The 20147-nt window shown below is 36.1% G+C and overlaps 1 protein-coding gene across 1 annotated transcript; it reads left to right on the forward strand.

The window, feature by feature from the left end:
* Positions 1-11136: 11136 nt before the first annotated feature.
* Positions 11137-12434, forward strand: LOC754869 (GTP-binding protein Di-Ras2-like). Its single transcript, XM_011664483.2, has one exon. The coding sequence runs from the start codon at positions 11440-11442 to the stop codon at positions 12154-12156; it is 717 nt and encodes a 238-aa protein (XP_011662785.1). The 5' UTR covers positions 11137-11439; the 3' UTR covers positions 12157-12434.
* The last annotated feature ends 7713 nt before the right edge of the window (positions 12435-20147 follow it).

Genomic DNA, 20147 nt, shown 5'->3' on the forward strand with positions numbered 1-20147 from the left:
GTACTGGGATATAAAAATAAACAAGAAAAATAAAGAAATGAATTACAAAATCTATTGACTATATAATACATCACAAAATGTCTTTTTGGTTAGTGCTCGTTGTAGTGTTCGTCTGTGCACTTGCGGTCGGGGAAGCATATCCAACATGAAGAAGTAAATATTCATTGCTCCTCAAAACTTATATTTTCCGAAGATGTTTATCAAGAGCTTTGACGTGTATGCAACTTTAAGATAAGACTTTTTAGAAACCATGGAAATGTTATCTGTAAACTAGCCAAAAAATATCATAACAATTTTTTTAATTTCAAAGAAATATCTTCCTCACAATATAATTCAGGGCATAAGTCGTTACATATCTACTAATTCATGAAGGTTATAGAGCAAACCAACCTACCTTTTAACAAGCGTTGTATTTTCAAGATGTGTAGCATTTTCTGTCATAATTCGACTGACGTCCATTTGTTTAGAATGTTGATATCATGCTGTTCGATTTTTTTAATATTCTTTGGAAGACGAAACGTTGAAGGGCAAAGTTCTATTTGCCGTGGACTTTCGTTCTGCAATTACAATCTATAATTCCCCTAGGGTATACCACAGTTGACCTGCAAGTCATTTATACATGCAATTTCACTCTGTCATTGCACAAATTGAGCATCAATTATCATGAAATTTGCTCCTATTTACACTCTAATGACATGGGAGAATTAGAGCAGATCATTTGTAATAAAAATGCCATTTCTTATTTTGTAATTCAAGCAATTACTGCACAGCTACATGTAAAATAAAACATGCTGTAGGGGCAGGGGCGGATCGTGCTTCATCAGAAGAGAGAAAGTGAGATGATTTTTCTTTTCTGTTCGTATGATGTCTTTTTAAATGTGTGTTAGTTTACTTGCGGCTCCTTTTTGTTTTGTCTGTTTTGTTTTTCTAAAACGTAAATGCCCTCCCATTATCACTCAGCGCGTGTGCATGTTGAGTGTGTGTGTGTGTTTGAAGAGGGGTGTTACAGAGAAAAAGAAGAATAATGCCTCTGTTATATTACCTCTGCATATCATATTTATTTCTTCTATCCAAATAATTTTTTGGTTTAAACCTGGCCCTGGTGACCACACCCATTCTCGGTGAAAATGATGTAGTTTAGCATGTTATCCATGAGGGCATATTGATTTTGGGAGTTATTGTTTAGCTGCATTGTCAGTGTGGAAAAACGATTTGAGGAAATCTTGCCATACTTATACTACTTGTATGTACAGTTTTTCTCCTTAATAGCACAGACACCTTAAGGTATTAATCAAGTTTGCCAGGGTATCTCTTGTAATGTACATAAAGATGCCCATTGTGTCATTTTGAGCGAGACCCATTCAATAAATATATCAATAATAATAGTATTGACATTAATGATACTAATAAGTAATACTAATGACAAAACAAGTTGGTTCTTGTATAGCGCTCATGTCTGTCTGACTTGACACTACTGGCGCTCCACAATGCTTACCCTGGCATGACTGACCCTAGCGTGGCTGCCATTATCGCGTTCTAGCTCTCCAAGGAATTAGTTCCTGCCAGACACCCATCCATTCACCTCACCTAGGCCAAGTGCGGAAATATAGATTAATGTCTTCCCAAAGTACTTAGCGCCGCAGCGAGACTCGAACCGCGAACCTTGCGATTCACAGTCCGATTGCGTATACATGAGTCCAAGACACCTCCTAATACAGAGTTGAAGTAATATTCCCTTGAATTTTTGAAGCATTATTTCAAATACTTAGCGTACCAAATATTTTTTTTTTTTGTTTTTTTTGGTAAGCAGATCGGTTAATGCTGGTAGAGTGGAAGCACTTAGGCATGGTTGCACTTTTAATATCGGTAACTATTCTGTAGATGGTGATCATTAGCTAATCGATGTATAACCTACGGCGGTGAGAAGTTTACCTAATATCACTTTCCCGCAATAGATTCAAATCATTCATGTGTGTACGCGTCAGCTGTATCATATCTTTGACAAACAAGAAAGAAAGGGAGAGGGGATATGGAGGGGAGGGTGGGAGGAAGGGAGAGAAAGGGAGGGAGGGAGAGAGAGAGAGAGAGCGACAGAGAAAGAGAGAGATATAAAGAGAGAGAGAGAGAGAGAGAGAGAGAAAGACTGATGTTGTGTACTTTCTTACTGCAGTTTGTATGTTGTTTCATTTCTGTTTCTTCTTTATATAATAAGAAAACCCAAAGTATAGTATATTAGAATCACCTTTATCCACCTTCACTTTAAACAAAATTAGACCTCAACACTCTAAGGACCAACACCTGACCGAAATTCTAAGTAGGTTAATAACTCCCAGCGAGCGATTGCTTCTGGGCAAGACTCGGAAACTGTTATCATCTAAGTAAATAATTAATGGCTATCTTCACGCCCAATTGTTACTATTTTCCCACCTACAGTGAGGTAATCGATCTTACTGTCGAGACAATGTGATTAGATTGGTGACTCACAATTGCAAATGGATTAATCGACTTCGCAGTCATCAATTAAATATTAGTAGAAAGAGATAAATTATGGATAAGAGGAAAAATATGAATTTGTGGTTTTCATAAGACAGCAGCTCATCATTTAAGTGCTGTTATGTATAGATAATATTTGGTTACTTGGTTCTTGTAAAAGCAAGTCTGATTCGAGCGTACTTTTGCAATTTATAGTTTAACCAGGATGTGAAGTAATATCATTATCATTATTATCGAAAGACAGGTACTTAATGCCAGGTTCATGACGCATATAACACAAACCATTACTATAGCGATACAACGATATCTAAATTATATTTTAAGCATCCTAATTCCCCCAAAACAAAAAATAGATCGAGAAAAAAAGAAAAAAAAATTAAAAGGTTTCACTGTTTGCTGCTAACCCTTTTGGGGGTTTGCATTGCATTGGATGATTCAGAGGCATTTTTAACATCAATATTTGATATTTTTAATATATTTTGACGAACTGGTCAACAATTAGTCTGTTTACCATAATCGTGTATACATGTGACCATGAACTCCCGCGAAGGCTGTTAGCCAAGAAAATGTGAAACAGAAGAAGAACTGGTGTTTTATCTGAATTATCTCGCACTTTGCCTCAAGCTAATGTACTGCATCATTTCATGTAACAGACCCAAACCAGCCGAGTAGAGTGTCAGTATTAGTATCACCACTTTCTCACCAAATATTTCCGTGCGGCGGAATGAAGTGTTAATGCCGTGGGTATGATTTCACGAAGAAACGCGAATTAGTCGCTATAAAGTTACGTCGACTGCCCTCCAAGCGCATTGACTGACAACTAAATTGAGAAAATAGCCACATGCCGAAGGTTGCATGTCTAACATTACAACATGGCTTACATAGCCAGCCCTTGATATGTTAAATTTAGATGTGCGACCATTTACCCAGGCCCCCACCCCCTACCCCAATCCGAAGAAGCCAGCTTCCGTTAAACAAACGACCGTGAATACAGGCGAAAAAAGCAATCAAATAGTCTTATTCATTGAGTCAATGCACTAATCTTGTCACATAGCTCTCTTATATTAGCTGTTTTTTGATGTGAAGCTGACTATTCTACATATTTAATGAACGCATGATTATTATAGAAGAATTCTTTAAGAGAATCGTATCCAATAAGCAAGCACTAAAGACGTTTAATTTACCCAGAAATACATCAATTATAACGAAAAATATTGCCTGAGATAACCAAAACCGTGATGTACAAATTATACATGATCGTATGAAGAAAATTTTAAAAATTAATCAAAAAGTGACTTCACATCTAATGAAGACAGAAATTAACGAGTTATCATTAGAATATTTCCTTTCTCCATCCCAAAATGCGAAAATCATGGCAGTTTGGTCAACATTTTGAGCCTTTGTAAAATTGCACCTTGCAAGAGTACTCCCCAGGGAGTAGAACATGTGAGTACATTGTGTGCGGGCAAGCCTGAATCCGATAACGCGAATAATATATCTGTAAAATGCTTAGAGAAGTCGTCGATGCATCCAATGCTATACAAACCATGATCATCATCCCCATCTTCTTCATCCTCATCATTGTTATTATTTTTGTTATTGTCTATTGTTATTATTATTGTTCTTCTTCTGATTATTGTTGTTATTATTATTATTATTATTATTATTATCATTATTATTAATATTATTATCATTATCATTAATATCATTATCATTATTATTAACTCATAGCCTGCCATAAGGCTGCATGCACGCTATCGTTATAGTGCTTTGTACATGCGAGAGAGCTATCGCTTGAGTGCCACGTGCGTGTAATGCAGCATTCGTAATAGCAGTTGTTGTTCATGCTCATTGGACTGTGCTGTGTATTTTGCACTCGCTATTCATAGAACCATCGTGTTAATCAGATTATCTCCAAAACAACCTGGCCCGGGGAGATTTGGGGCTTGGCACAATGGGGATAAGTCCTGTGGCATGATAAGAGTTAATATCATTAACATTATTGGTATTATTACAATTGTTATTACCATTGTTATTGATGTTGTTATCATTAATACTATATTTTTTCAAATACCTTTATCATAATATTATTGTTTCTTCCCTTGTTTTATATCTAATGAAGATCATGTCCGCTCCATAATGTCTGCGTATGACCAAACCAGTCTCTCTTATCTAAAATTAAAACGAAGTAGATAAACAAACAAAAAACGCTCCGAATTAGAAAAGAAAGAGGAACATAGAAAGGAAAACCTCAATTTTCTTCCCGATGGAAAACGAAATCGTTTGATCAGAGAAATGTATGGTTTGATGAAAGTAACCACAGGCTTCCAAGAATTGTAGTCATCAACGTGATTACTTTGTCATCCGAGATACTGTAATACAGAAGGCATGCAATCGACTAGTACCTCCAATGTATACCAAAGTTTTATCCCTCAATTACGTTCATAAAGATTAAATAACTTCTGGCATTATCGGCTCTCGCTAGTTGCGAATAACATGGATCAATGCATGGGGGGGGGGGGGGGGTGCGGAGGGAGAGGGTGGAAAGGGTAGTAATACTAGTAATAATAGAAGTAGTATTATTATTATCACAATTATAATGATATATTCTGCATCAAAAATGTAATGTTTTTTAATTGATTGAGAGATCTTCACGGGACCAGAAATATTTCAACCTTTTTAAGGTTGCTCTGAAAAAGAACTATATGGGAGTACAACTTGGGATACTGTTTTGGAGTGGAAATTTGTTTCAATAATTTTGTTAGACATTTTGCATTTTATTACAATTTTAAAATTTAAAATTCTTAAATTTTAACACAAAAATGTAATTTCTTTGATTTATCAAATTACATTTGTTGGCATCAACATAATGAATCAAATTAAAATAATCTTGTATCATCACCTTGAAACGAATTTACTTTATCATTGATGGATAACAAAAGTAACAAAGTCCTAATATTAATCCTTGTGTGACACCATATTTGATCAAACTATATTCAGTTTATTGCTAACGATTTCCTAAATAACTTTCAAACCACATCAGGGGTAACCCCAGAATACCATAATAACACAGTTTAGATAATAGGCAATTATATACATTTTTCTAATAATTTAGAAAGATATGGCAACATTTGTCAATAAATGAGAATCATCCTTTTGATAGGCAGGAACAAACTTTGCAATTTGACACATAAATAACAATCTGATAAATCTGATAAATAATTTATCAATTAGAATTATATTCAGAGTGTCAAATATGTATACACTTCTTGTATGCAATGACTTACATACTGATATAGCTTCATGTTCTGTTATATGGTTAAGGAATAATCTATCTGAAACATAATTAGTCAATTATTTATTAAAATTATTTCCTGAATCCGTTTGAGGCACTGAAGCCTGTTAAGAAAAAATAGATATATGTATTAATTTCTCCACAGGTTTCTAAATATATATTTGATGTTTAGTATTTGTGTCGGTTGATACTTTTTTAATATTTGTTTTACTAACTTCAAATATTTTTTTATTTCGTTTTTGGGGTAATATATTCATTTCTCTGAATAGCTTGCTTTAATATTTGCAATGAGATGCTCTTGTATAGCTACATTACAATTAAAAACTGTAATAATAAAGGTTTGTAAAGGTTGTAAGGATTAAAATCAATTGGTCCCTCCTGATTATTACTTTTATGTCGAGGTAAAAAGTTCACGTGATATATAGCGAAGGGAGAAAGATAGAAGCCTGATATATTGGAATCAACAGACCAAACTCTATGGTTTATAAAAATAGCCGTAATAGATTAAAAACCCTCTCCGTGATTCGTTTATTTTAGCTCAGGTTTGTTTACCTCTCCTGGGTATGCTGGCAAATACTTCGGCAAAACTCAAGTCGTCCATGCTTCCTGGTCGTAAGTTTATCCCTCTAGAGTTCAGGCCAACGTCCTTTCTTGATATTTGCTTGATTTCCAAGAGCCTTTTAACTAAACGGACAACAAACAGACACATAACAACCATCATGGCTAATAAGACAATCTTGGTATGTTTCGGTATGGTGTATTGAATACATTTGGTTTCGTAACTTTTTGCTACAAATGTGCCTCCAGATGTTACACTGAATGTTGCTTAGTTTTAATATTCATCGTCAAAATATTATCATTTCCGTCATTTTACATGCATCAGTTAACGCATTTTCTTACAATGCCATTAATTTTGTCTGTTCTATGTGACAACAAGTTGCCTTTGCATCATGTTTTTAATTCATGATGGATTACACCAAATGTATCCTTGAATATATGGGGGAACGTGGAGTAGATGAGAATGGAAGATTCTAAACCAAAACGATTATCAGATGATATCACAAACACGATTAAAGATAAATTTGAGTTCTGGTAAAAAAAAAGAAAATGAATTTTCACAGGATCAAACGAAAGTTTGAAGTTCAAGATTACAAATAAATGTCATTGGTCAAGCAACTTTTGTAGGAAATGAATACATGCAGAGTAATGAGCATAGAAAAGATAAAGAAATCAAGGTAAGTATAGGGTCGACACAATTTGTGTAGTCCCATATACATCTTTCTGTGTACAGTGCTCATTACTTTACCAAGACTGGGCCAAATTTATCATGATTTTGATGACTCTAGAACCTTGCAGTTTACACCAATACTTACATGCTACATGATCAACTTTTTCTGATCCATTCCACACCTTTTCTTTCACAATGCAATCGCATGACCAGAACTCAACTTTATCTTTAAAGGAAAATCTAACCTTAAAAGACAGCTACTCTAAATGAAAGCAGACAAATCATGGAATCAGATTGGCAAAAGTCAAATCGAAATCGGACAAACAATTCGAATGTTATGATCTTGTTAAATGTGTAATCACTGTCCACACGGGCACTTCAAACTGGTTGAACCGGTCTTATGTCACTGTGACGTGTGTCGGAGAAGTTTCAATTTGTTCCAACGCACAAAATGACTAAAGTATCATTAAATTATGGGTTATTCATTGTGGTCTTTTATTTTAGAGATCCTATAATGATGTACTATCCATCGTATATTCTAAGTAGTTCTCCAAGGGCGAAGGCATTTAGGATGAAAAAAGACATTAATGATTTCTATTTTTATACACGACCAACGGGAGAAGGGTCCGAGGCTACGTCACAGTTCACTGAGCAAAAATGAACAATAAAATAGAAATGCAAAATGAAAATGAAATGGCTTCTGCTTGTTTTTCTAGCTAGCGCGCTTGTCTAAACTAAATAGATTTAAGGAACTGTATTCTTAGCAGTAAGCCCATGTGATACCCTTAAATCTCTTCTGCTTCAGGAGATTAAGAATAATATCGGCCAATATTTTTGTTGTTGCAGTGTATATGTATTTTATCAGTATGTACATAACCGTTTTCCCTCTCTTTCGATCTGCCCCCCCCCCTTCACCCCCAATCTCTTTCTCCCCCCCCCTCTCTCTCTCTCTCTCTCTCTCTCTCTCCTGTTCACAAACTGTATGTTTACGTATATATGCATAAGCACTTGGCGTGTCATCAGTAACTCTACTGTTTTGTTATTCTTTAATATATGATATATGTTTTCTTGTGTTCACTTTGTATTTTTATTGTATATGCACGGCCTCATTGTAAAACAGCTTAACAGCTGAACTGGGCTTTTAGTACCGTGATTGAATAAATAAATCTGCAAATTTGTAAATTGTAATATTATATAAGATTAGTCGTAGAAAGTATACATGTACACGCTCTTCATAATAATGTAGATTAAAGTGTGATATCTCTTGAAATGTAAATTTGTCTTTTCCAACAAAGTACTCAGTAATATTCGCTAAGCTTGTACCAAGTTTATTCAATATGTTTCGGCTGTATTACCGCATCCCAAGTAATATTCTTAAGTTGTAGGGCTTTGAAAAAGTTCTCAGATAAATAGTCCAAAGAATATGATCGTAGCATCGGACATGAGAAACGAAAGTAAGTGTTTTTATTTTGTAATAGATTTTTTACGTTTTAGATATAAAAGTTGACTATTTGTTCTCAATTTTATTTATTCCAATGCCAATCTATATGCTGATCAAAATGATATAACCAAATTATGATACGAGCAAATGAAAGGAAAATCAGAAGACAGAAAAAAATGGTTGTTTACCTAATTCAATTATTATTTTATTAATTATATTTGCACTTGTAATTATATTCTAGAATAAATTTGTCAACACCATGCACTATTAAAAGCACGTAGAGTTTCGATGAGTATAGAACGCTGCATACTTATTATTATCATTATCATTAATGAAATAGTAATTACGAAGAGTGTTGATGTAAGTAGTGAAGGAAAAAAACAAATTTTAGCAACAATATTATCATAAAAAAGCTTTTCCCTTAAACATGGTAGCATTGTAAAACCCTGACAAGTAGTCGAGAAAAACAATATATTAATTTACATGTACCCTTTTTTTTTTTTTTTTAAAGTTAAATACTTTAAAAGGTTTGTTATGCATCTCATTAAATTAAGATGAAATCCTAATCATACGGGTGCTTAGTATAATATTTCATTACCTGTAAACATTTTATCTGGGATCTGTAAACAACATACACGAAAAAGGTCGTCTAAACCTTGAAAGGCAGCTTCAAGATCACCTGTCTCCTTTGTTCTTGTTCTTGTTCTTGTGCTTTTTTCTCTTTTTATTCTTTCCCCATTCTTTTTCTTCTTCCTCTTCTTTTACTTTATCTTCTTTTTCTTCTTTCCTTCTCCTTCTTCTTCATCTTTGTTTTCATTTTCTTTTTCTCTTTCCTTTTCCCCTCTTTTCTTCTTCTTCTTCTTCTTCTTCTTCTTCTTCTTCTTCTTCTTCTTCTTCTTCTTCTTCTCCTTTTTTCTCTTCTATTTATCTTTCTTTTCCCCTGCTTCTTCTTTTTCTTTCTTCCTTCTTCATGTTATTTTTCTTGTTCTTCTTCTTTTAATTATCATTATAATTATCATCTGTACTGCAATCATCATTTTCATCTGTAATATTTGTTGTTATTATCATTATTATTATTATTATTATTATTATTATCAGTGTTGTTGTTAATATTTTAATTATTACTATTATCATGACGTTTAGAAGTCTGTAATAAAAGAATATGTTATTCATGTTTTCCAAGCGCAAACAATTCTTCTTTGGTACTGAAAATGCTAGTCCAATTAAGAGCGTGACCAATACAAAATACCCTAGATGTTCAAGATGTCATGTGTGGAATTGTGATTATCATTCAAGATTCAACATAAACGAATCTAAACCCCTTCTATTCCCTTTTCTAATAATCGCTTCCATCCTACTTGATTTATTGTGTCCTTCAGCTCACACCTACAATCCTCTCGATTTCACGACGCAAGCCGCTTTCCAATCCCTTGCTAATTCCTTAAATCAACGCCGAGATCAGAAACCGTCTTTGTGATATGACGCCCTCTTCGACTAGTTTATTCGCATGTTGGCTGCGTGTTTGTTGTTTGTGTGTTGGTGAGTGCGTAAGACATTAATTTGATCGACATGCATCCGTCTCTCTTATTCCCATCGGAGTGCGCCGAGTGTGCGCAACTGACGCAACTCGTCTGTCTTCATTCGAGTCGAAGGCTTTCCTCAGTTATGCGCCACTTGGGTGTCTAACCCCGATATTGAATCGTCGCTCGCTTGCTCACAAGCGGCCCACTCGCCACATCCATTTTTCCTCGACCGGATACTTTGGAATTAATCGCTTTGCGGAGGACGATGCAATTTGTCTTACTTGTTTTTTGTAAAGTTCTGTACAAATGCCATATCGTATTCACGGTACACTGATAAACAGCACTTGAGGATCCCCTTGGTATTTCATTAGCTTTCGAGGAGATAACTTTCTGCCATAAATTGACTTGTTTCCAATAAAATAACTTGCAGCCAAGGAGAACGAGGCTGTTCATCGTCATCTGAATGAGCGGGTGATTTCGACGATAGAGAATCGCGGAATATTGTGCAGTGTTTTGGAACATGTGAGGCCCACGGCTACCTTTATATATCTTTCTTCGAAATGTCGATGAACAGTTAGCTTGTGGCTTATTTATCTGGGAATTACTGGAGACAGAGGGCGAAAAACAACGAACGAGACAAGGCGAAGGTTTCAAACAACAAATGAGAGGTTGGCTGGGACAAAGACTGAAAGTTTTTTCGCATCAAAAAGAAGAAAGTTTTGAGGAACAGTGATAGCAAAAATTGATCCCATCTTGACCAAAATTATATGATTAGTAATCTTGACGTCAACTGTTCGCCGCTTGATTCTAGCTTCAACGAATATTGTTTTCTCAACTCTCTTTTCTGCCACTACGTCTGTCTCACACTTCATGCACCGACAACCCCGCTTTAAAACGTATCCAGTATTCATAAGAATGTACCCTTATAGGGTGATGAATATTATGTGAACGCCTTGGTCAGGGATTACCTGCCAGTATATTCATAGTTTACACGCCTCCGGAATCACGTTTCCCTTTTAGCTCTGAAAATGTGCGTCATTGCTAGAGGGTAATGTATTCGATTTTGAAAAAGCACAAACATATCCATCACCTACGGTCTACCCTGTATGTGGATAAAGACACACTAAATTTAAATGCAAATAAGTGAGGTTGACGATGAACAAGAAATGTCTACGTTCGATTGATTTTTAATAGGATTGCGACGAAAATAACCCACCTCATCAACCGTGAAAATCGCATAGCACTGGGTCGATAGAACTTAAGAGGTTAATATCTATTCTAGATTGCATTTCAACTTTGGATTTGTGAGTCAATGTGCAGCGTCTTTGAATGATTTGAGTATATGTTCTAACCATGGATTAGCACATGCATGATTCTACATACACTTTACAAATAATTTTGAAGTTCATTCGACCGTGGAATTTTGAATCCGTTTTTCTTGCGCTCCCAAAATCGAACCATGTCGGATTCGGAGGAGCACTACCGTTTAGTGGTCATGGGATCTGGAAAGGTAGGTAAAACCGCAATAATTCAACAATTCATCAATAATAAATTCGAGGAGAAGTATAAAGAAACCGTGGAAGATCTACATTGTCGAGAATATCATATTAACGGACATAGTATTAAAGTAGATATTCTAGACACTTCTGGGACATTGCAATTCCCAGCTATGAGGAGATTGTCCATATCAACAGCGCACGCTTTTGTTTTGGTCTATTCTATTGACGATTCTGCGTCGTTTGATAACGTTAAACAAATATACAACCAGATCCAGGAACAGAGAACAAACTTCGGTGATATACCTATCGTGGTCGTAGGAAATAAAACCGATCTCGAGCTCCAACGTCGGGTGGACATCGACGACGCCCGCGTGACTCTAGCGCAAAATAACTGGAACTGCGCGCACCTTGAAGCGTCGGCAAAGGAGAATTCTCTAATACTGGACATATTTCAGAAGCTTCTACAGATGGCGAAGATTCCCATTGCTAGGGAGTTGAGCCCCGTGTTGAAACGGAGAATGAGTGAGTACGGTTACAAGTCAAGGCAGCGGGGAGAGAGGAGAAGTTTCAGGGAAAGCGACAAGGATTTGTCAAGAAGTCGGAGCTTGATTCGGAGATCAGCGAGACCTAAAATGAAAGCAACGGACCCTAACAAAAATGACTGTGTCATCTGCTAGCTGTGCGGTCATAAAGAGAAAAGTCGGATTGTATCTATATTTGTATTGATTATGCGCTGTGTCCTGGACTGTGAATGTATAAGATGGATGGGTGTGTGATCTGACGAGTGGTATGTTAGGCTTCATCGAGTGTTGCATTTCTCCATGACTGCAAAGATGAGCTCTGCCTCATTTTGATTGTGAAAATCTTGTTGTTTTTAATGTGTAAGGAAAATGCATTTTCAGTTCTTCCACCATTTGCTGCAAGATGAGGAATGGAAGCTAATGATAATGATTAATCACTTTAGAACTTCTGTGTATAATGCATCTCATAATAATAATAATAATAATTATAATAATCAATATAATGACGATAATAGTTATTTATTTCTTACCGAGGGTAGCCTCATCAGTAGTTTTACTGTTCTCCCTGAGGACCCTGCAATCATATCATTGACTTAATAACTTCATTTGGAATGACAGAAGAAGTCTACTATAAAGCAGACAACACGTGTAATAATGGTAATGGAACATTTGGTACAGGCTAGTTTAATGACCTATTATTCAGAAATTTTCGAGGAAAACTAGCCTCATTATCCTCTCACCTTCCTCCAGTGTCCGTCTGGTCAATTTTTCAGGTAATTATCATCGGGTATTATATGGGGGTTTAGGCATTGGGGTGAAGGGAGAACGAGATGTGAAACCCCACAATGTGCAAGAACCGTAGTAATGATATCAATTAAACTCGCATACTCACTGGACCCCTGCCTATAATGAGAGAAAACTAGAGAGACAAGACGAATTTACCATAACTGCAATTGATTTAAGCCTTCAGGGATTTCTCACTGTGGGGACTGGGAACCATGGCAAAAATGCCCCACGGGGGAGTATATTAACCGATGCGGTATATAAAAAGCATTGCAACCCTTTTTATACTGCTTTAAACTTTATATCTTACAATTCAAAATTAAATAAATAAATCTGTTAAGAATGAAAGTAGTTTCACCCGAAGATGATTTCTGTCTACAGGGCTGAGTCAGTTAAACCACTCCCATGCGGATTTAAGGAAGCGTGCGCTGCGCAAGAAGCATCGTTAAGAATCCGTGCAAATTAAATTAGTTTCTTCTCTGCACGGATAAGGTTTACAAGCCATGATGGGGGAAATACACTCTTGGCTCGAGATATGATGTTCATGCCTCCGGCGTTTGTTCTGATTTCGATGAGAAACAACCATGAAAGCCAAATTGTGTTTTGTATTTCCACACGGATCTATGATATGTCGATTTTGTAGCATCTGTTGTTGCCGTTATGATAAATGTAAAGAACGAAATACATGCTGTATGTGTATTTTACCATTAGCATATGGATATGCCCGCGGGACTCGCTAAAACATGTATGGTTTACTTACCAAAGGAAAGCTTAATGTTTGTATAATTATTAACAAACGCTGCTTCGTATACTTTGGGGTAGAGTCGTAGAAGCGTTTTTTAAATTTTTTTTTATCTTGATAAGAATATTGACTAAGGTATGGAATTTAATATCAAATCAATCGTCGCTTAAAGTAAACTGAATGTTTGTTTAAGGCAAACGATACGATGTTGTAAAGATTTGAAATAGAAACGTTATTATGCCTTGCACCTGTTATGTTTGCTCAAGTATCTTTTTCATTTGCTATTGTCTGAAACTTTGGAAATGTGATTAATTCATGAGGCGATGGCATTGCAAACGTACATAGTGTGGTTAGCTATTGACTTTATTGTGGTAGTGTGGACCAAAGATCTTTGACGATTGGACCAAGTTTTCCCATGGTTATATTGACCAAAGAATTTCCCACTTGTATGCTTCATCTCATTCCAAAAGTCTTATATTATCGTGTTTTTCCTTGCATAGTTTGAATATTTTCTCTGAAAGAGAAGAAACTATACGTATTAAAATCAGATTATTGTTTGAAAATTCACCATGCAAGCTAACTTTAAATACAGGCAACTCTTCGCCTCGAATAGTGGGTACATACAATGCATTTTTTTTGTGACTAAGGAATTGACAGAATTGTAAAACCATATTTTGTGATTTTCTTCTTGTAAATTATTACATTTCTAAAATGACGGTAAACAGATGAAAATGAAGGCAAAAACATATTATTAGATTCAGAATACAATGTGAATAACTATATGAAGTAGGTATTCGATATGGATTAAAACCCTAGACGGTCACAATGTTTGGAGTATTGTACATGCATGAACGTGTGACAGCAGTCAACTGTGTTGTTTTCAGGGAGGGGATTTAACTCCCTGCTTATTTCCCTGTTGCATCGGTCGACCAGAACCGGGTAAAGAAAAAGTGAAACAGCCCGCCTGGTTACCAGCTAGCTAATAACGCTAGAGTTTAAAAATTTTTAAGTGCGATTATATATTTATTGTCTTTCTTGCTTGCTTGCAGACGATATAACTGGATGAGTTAACCAACGTAACACTAGTGACAGCGTTTACATGTGTGTAGAGTCTCATATCAAATAGCAGTGTAGTGTGAATCGATTATCATTTTTTTCTCCTTAAAGATAAAGTTGAGTTCTGGTCATGTGATTGCATTGTGAAAAAAACGGTGTGGAATCTATCAGAAAAGGTTGATCATCTAGTATATAAGTATTCGTGTGTATTGCAAGGTTCTAGAATCATCAAAATGATAAGAAATTTGGCCATGTCTTGGCAAAGTTACAAGCACTGTACACAGAATGATGAGCACATGGCGAAAAAAACATACCCCCGATTTTTACGATGTTTCATGTCATATTTAGAATATGAAGGCATTTGAAGAGCCATGCTTTTAAGGGAACATGTTTAATCTGATGTTCTTCCACCCTTGCATAATAACAATGATAACGCTCACAAATTATTTTTTACCTCTTCCCAGAACTCAACCTTCTCTTTAAGGCCTGTGCATATGCGCTAACTCCTCCTATTGTTTAAAGTTGACGCATATCCTGAGCAACGGTTCGCTGTGGTGCACAAGGTGATATCTATAGTCCCACCCGTGGGTTGTGTTGTTTGTTTGCATGCCGGCATCTGGCAATTCCGACCTTCCGTCGCCCTTTACAATGTACACACCGAGTAGACATACAACTGGTGAATATAGACCAGAAAATAAAACCAGGTGTATTTTATGAATAGGGTTCCTCCTTTTACTTATCACGTGACCTTTTCCACGGGCCTTCAACGTAGGAAGGACCAAAGTTCATGTTTGGATATGTTAGACGTTAACCCTTATCCGCTTGTGTTTGGTAGGCCTGGCCATTCTCACCAGTTTTAATGGAAGACGGGTACGGACATATATTTATGAATTCCAAACACGTTCCACATTTTGTTCGATCTTTCCATCACAAATTGAAAAGTAAAAGGGTAAAATATTTTGTTTTATCCGTGCATGAACACACTACAGACGCACACACACAAACAAGCAAAGTAATTTAGATAGGAAGAATCGTATGAAAGGTATAAGTGATTATTTCATTTCTTTCACGTGAAGCATTCTCAAATATTACAATTAGGCCTTCACAGTACTAAAGGGATAAAACCTTGATTAGTCTGTGTCAAACGATGTGGATTTAATTGCTTTTTTGACAGCTGCAGAAATGTCATTAATTTAATTGGACCCACCTTCACCACATCTATCAAATTTACCCAGAGGTGGCAATATTCTAACACAAGTCCCATTCGTGCAATTTTATTGCACCTTTGGGATTAGTGCTCAGTTTATATTAAGGACGTAGGTCCCGTGCAAATCCAATGCCAATTAATTAGATAAAAAGATATTCGCCTTATTGAACCATTGTAGTGACAATGAATTTCTCATAGGGTATTAATTACTCTGTGGATTGCTTTAAAGTGTACCCCAGCCCCCGCCTAAAACACTCAATACTGAAAGACTTCTGATCAGTATAACTCGACAGGATAAATTTCACCCGATGTGTGTAACTTATCTATCATGTGGCAACTTAGACTAATTATGCTAATACGCCATTACTGGAATATTAATGTAGGAGAAGAAATAAAGGAAAAAAATAAATAAATAAAAGAAAAAAGACAATACGGCATAATATTTCGATTAAAGTCGATTAATGTCTTGCCAAAGGTAGTCCTCGAACCCCCACCTTGTCGATCGCGTTCTGGAGACATATCCACTAGACCACAGCACATAAAGTATGTTACATTATCAAATGATGAAATTATCATAATAATGAGATCATTGTACTGTGTTCAAGCATTCCCCAATGGAAATAAGCCCACCACGCAATTTTCTCGCACGAGGAAATTGTCCATAAACTATTCATTGTAATGAGCTCATCGTCCTCATCGTGTCTCTACTTAAAATAGACAGTAATTATACCGTTAGGTGATGGATGACGCTGTTGAGGTAACACTTCTTCATCTTCCATTTGTGCATAATACCATCGCATATTGTACAATATTTTCATAGATACCTCACCAGCATAACAAAGCATAACAAAGAAAACACCGCAATTGTACCTACCCGTTCTCTGTGAGTTCATATCTGTAGTAGATATCGTGTTTTCCGGAAGGTAATTCAGGACCCTGTTTCATAAAACTTGATATCAATAACAAGTTAGAAGCTCTGTTATAAGCTACTGAAATCGAGTCAAATGATTGGCTGAGAGCAAATTTGTCATATAAATTTAGCATTTGTTACAGATAAACGTTTTATGAAACAGGCCCCTGGTTTCACTTATCAATTAATTGCACTTCTGACAATAATATGACATGGATTTAAATAAAGTGAAGTCATATTACACCAGCATAATGGTTATATAATTAAAATCCTTTCTTGTATGACGCATTATGGTATAACGTCCCTACGCGCTTTCTAAGAGCTTTGGAAATTATTGCCCTAGCTTTAGCTTTTGCAGCCGTGGAGTGTGGCAAATTTATATTAACGTCTTGCTAAATGAAGTTAGGGTTCTGGCAAGGATTCGAACCCCGTACCTTGTGGTTCACAGTCCACCGAGAATTATCCACTGAACCACAACACGTCTACATATTACTCTTGGAGTGTATGAAATTGGTTAAGTTCACATGTTATCAAAAACCTACCATGCTTTCAGCTTTACAATAGACACATGCTGAAAGATGATAATAATGAGGCAATATAGATAACGCGAAGTCATATTACATGGAACAAATTGTTAATTTCTGTCTTCTTCAAAATGATATTATGTTCCGTTTCGTTATACTCAATCTTTGCAGGAATTTAATTGATCGATTCAATGATTAAATGCTCCCTCCCCCCCCCCTGTTCTGCCTCCTAGCCCTTTTCTTCCTTCTGCTCCTCGCTTTTTTTTTGTCTTTCTATCTGTTTATGCTTATAATGTATCACATTTACCACTAAGGTGTGCTTTACTTAAACAAATGCAATTTTAAATTAAAATAAATGAAAAGGTTAAATGTTTGATTCTTATAATTCAATCTCTACGCGCTACAAGCATGTATACATTCATTATACAGTGATAAACACATCCCCACTCTGTGCAGACATCACAGGCAATATACTCTGTACATTCACAATGGTAAATTACTTCTGAAAAATGAGCTGCAAAACCAATTTATTAAGCTCCATATCCGAGCAATTTACAATGGATCAAAATGACATGGAGCCTTTTCCCTCCTTTAGGCATTTTGATTCATGGCGGGGTTTATAATGCACTGTTCGTGGCTCTCGTTAGTAAGGAGCGAACTAAGCCAGGTCGGTTATGAATCATTCTCAACACATTAGTCGGTTCTCCATCAAATCATTGAAAATGGGCCGAAAAGTGGCAAATATTGATGGAGAAGAAAATGTAAGTTGCGTTAAAGAATCCATGGTAGAAGAGTGAGAGAGCATGTATGAATCGAGAGAGAGAAAGAGAGAGAGAGAGAGAGAGAGAGAGAGAGAGGGGGAGACAGAGAGAGAGAAAGAGAGAGAGAGAGAAGAAAGAGAGAGAGAGAGAGAGAGAGAGAGGGGGGGGGGGGCAGGAAGGAGAGTGAAAACAGGGGGACCAAAAGGGAAAAGGATCTCGGGGGTTATGTAAAAGAACATTGTTAAAAAGATGGTATGGCTTTCTGATGTGTTTGTGTGATATTTGTGATATATTTATGAAGAAGGTGAGCAAATTGAAGAAAAAAAGTATGCTGAACATAGAAACATTTTGAATATGAAGGGGTCGATGTTGCAGGAATTTGATGCTTTTTTGTTGCTGTTTCTCCCTCCCCCCCCCCCCCTCATCACTTAAGATCACATCATTGAGCTTCTATCTGGTCATGTTATAAGAATTTATATCTATCTGAGTATATGTCAATGATTTTAGGTTCATTTTGCTTTCTTGGTAAATAACATGGTTGACATTTAAAGTTTAAGAATACATTATTTGGATGTACATATTTCGCAGTAAACACTATCGAAATCATTATTTTAGCATGTTCATGAAGGACATCACGTTCCTCGCCGGGAAGCGAAACACGGTTTAGTGCATTTACCCTTTGGCATGCATGGTGCACATTGTCTTTAAATGACATGGCATAGTTTATGGAAAATGAACTTGAAATAATTTTTGCAGCAAATTGATATCGAATGTGAGTGTCTTTTTTTTCATTTCGTAATTCAAAATTAAAAGATGTAAGGATGTAGGATTTTCCTATTCTGCAGTAAATGTACAGTTTCCTTTTTGTATCTTGAATTTCGTGTATGAACATATTTTCCCTGTAGATTTCTCTACTACAGTTATGATCCTGTGGGTTGTCGGCAATCCCCATCCCTAGCCCCTTCACTTTAATCATCTTGATTGTCTTTTGTAATTCAAGGATGTATCATGGTGCAGAGGCAAACCCAATGTAAGGGGATCCATTCATAAATCTACCAATTTGTTTGCAAATTTAGCGGGCCCATGTCCTTCTGTCATCACCACGCAATCGATATGCTACGCCCATCCTTGTTGGTGATACCAAATTACCGAGAAGAATCGGTTCGTCCCGAGGAGGTCTACCTCCTATCCTGTACAAGATACACGATGCCAAATGTTGCTGCTGGGGACTCAAAAGGCCGCTCTTGGTACATATATATCAAGCGCGATTGAAACTAATTTTCGACTACTTTTCGAAATACATCCAAGGCAGTTTTGAAAAGTTAGAACATTACACAAACGTATTACGTAATCCAAACATGATTTATATTGGATATACAAAAGGTTATTGATAATGCCCCTGACTTGATTTATCAAAAGTTGTTGCGATAGTTTATTCAAATTCAATTCAAATGATTTTATTTCTCATGCAAAACATAATACAATGAATAAGTATATTACATACAAATATGCAACAAATCGACAAATATAATATAAATAGCACGAGAAAGGGGTATGCAAACAATTGCCCCTCCTTGTCCTCGGAAACAACTTTTCTTGCAAAATAAAGCTAGGCAATTCTGCTTGAGAAACGTCCACATACAAATAATGTAAGTGAACATAACTTAGACAAAAAGAACAGCAAAAACAGATACAAAAAGAAGGAAAAAAATGAAGTAAAATGAAAGAAAAAGAATAAAACACTATCCAGGCAAAGAAAAATTTAGTTGAGAAATACGTGTAATAATCAATACAAATTTTGTGAAATAACGAGGTATCGTTAAAGCTATGTTTTAAGGCATATGTACTTTAGAGCTTACATGTATAAATACTTTAGATGTTAAAGTACGTCTGGAAATTACATAACTCACTTGCAAATGGCATGATTAGTATTGGTTTTCCATCTGCACGTGGCTAGCTCATCTATAGTGCTACTTGAATAATGCTTTTCTATTATCCAGACGCGTCGCGGCATCCCCGGCCACTTGTAATGTGAGCGACTCCAGACAGTGCATCTGACTGGAGGACTCTTAAGTGTGTAAGAGATAATTACCAGCTTCTTGCCTAGATAGTATCATCCAATGCCCCCCCCCCCCACCACCACCATCTACACCTTGGTCGTATA

The sequence above is a fragment of the Strongylocentrotus purpuratus genome, unplaced genomic scaffold (genome assembly GCF_000002235.5).
Source record: "Strongylocentrotus purpuratus isolate Spur 01 unplaced genomic scaffold, Spur_5.0 spur5_contig_861, whole genome shotgun sequence".
NCBI classification, from domain to species: Eukaryota; Metazoa; Echinodermata; class Echinoidea; order Camarodonta; family Strongylocentrotidae; genus Strongylocentrotus; species Strongylocentrotus purpuratus.

Excerpts from the sequence above, each read along its gene's own strand:
- LOC754869 (XM_011664483.2), top strand. The coding sequence starts at position 11,440 with ATGTCGGATTCGGAGGAGCACTACCGTTTAGTGGTCATGGGATCTGGA.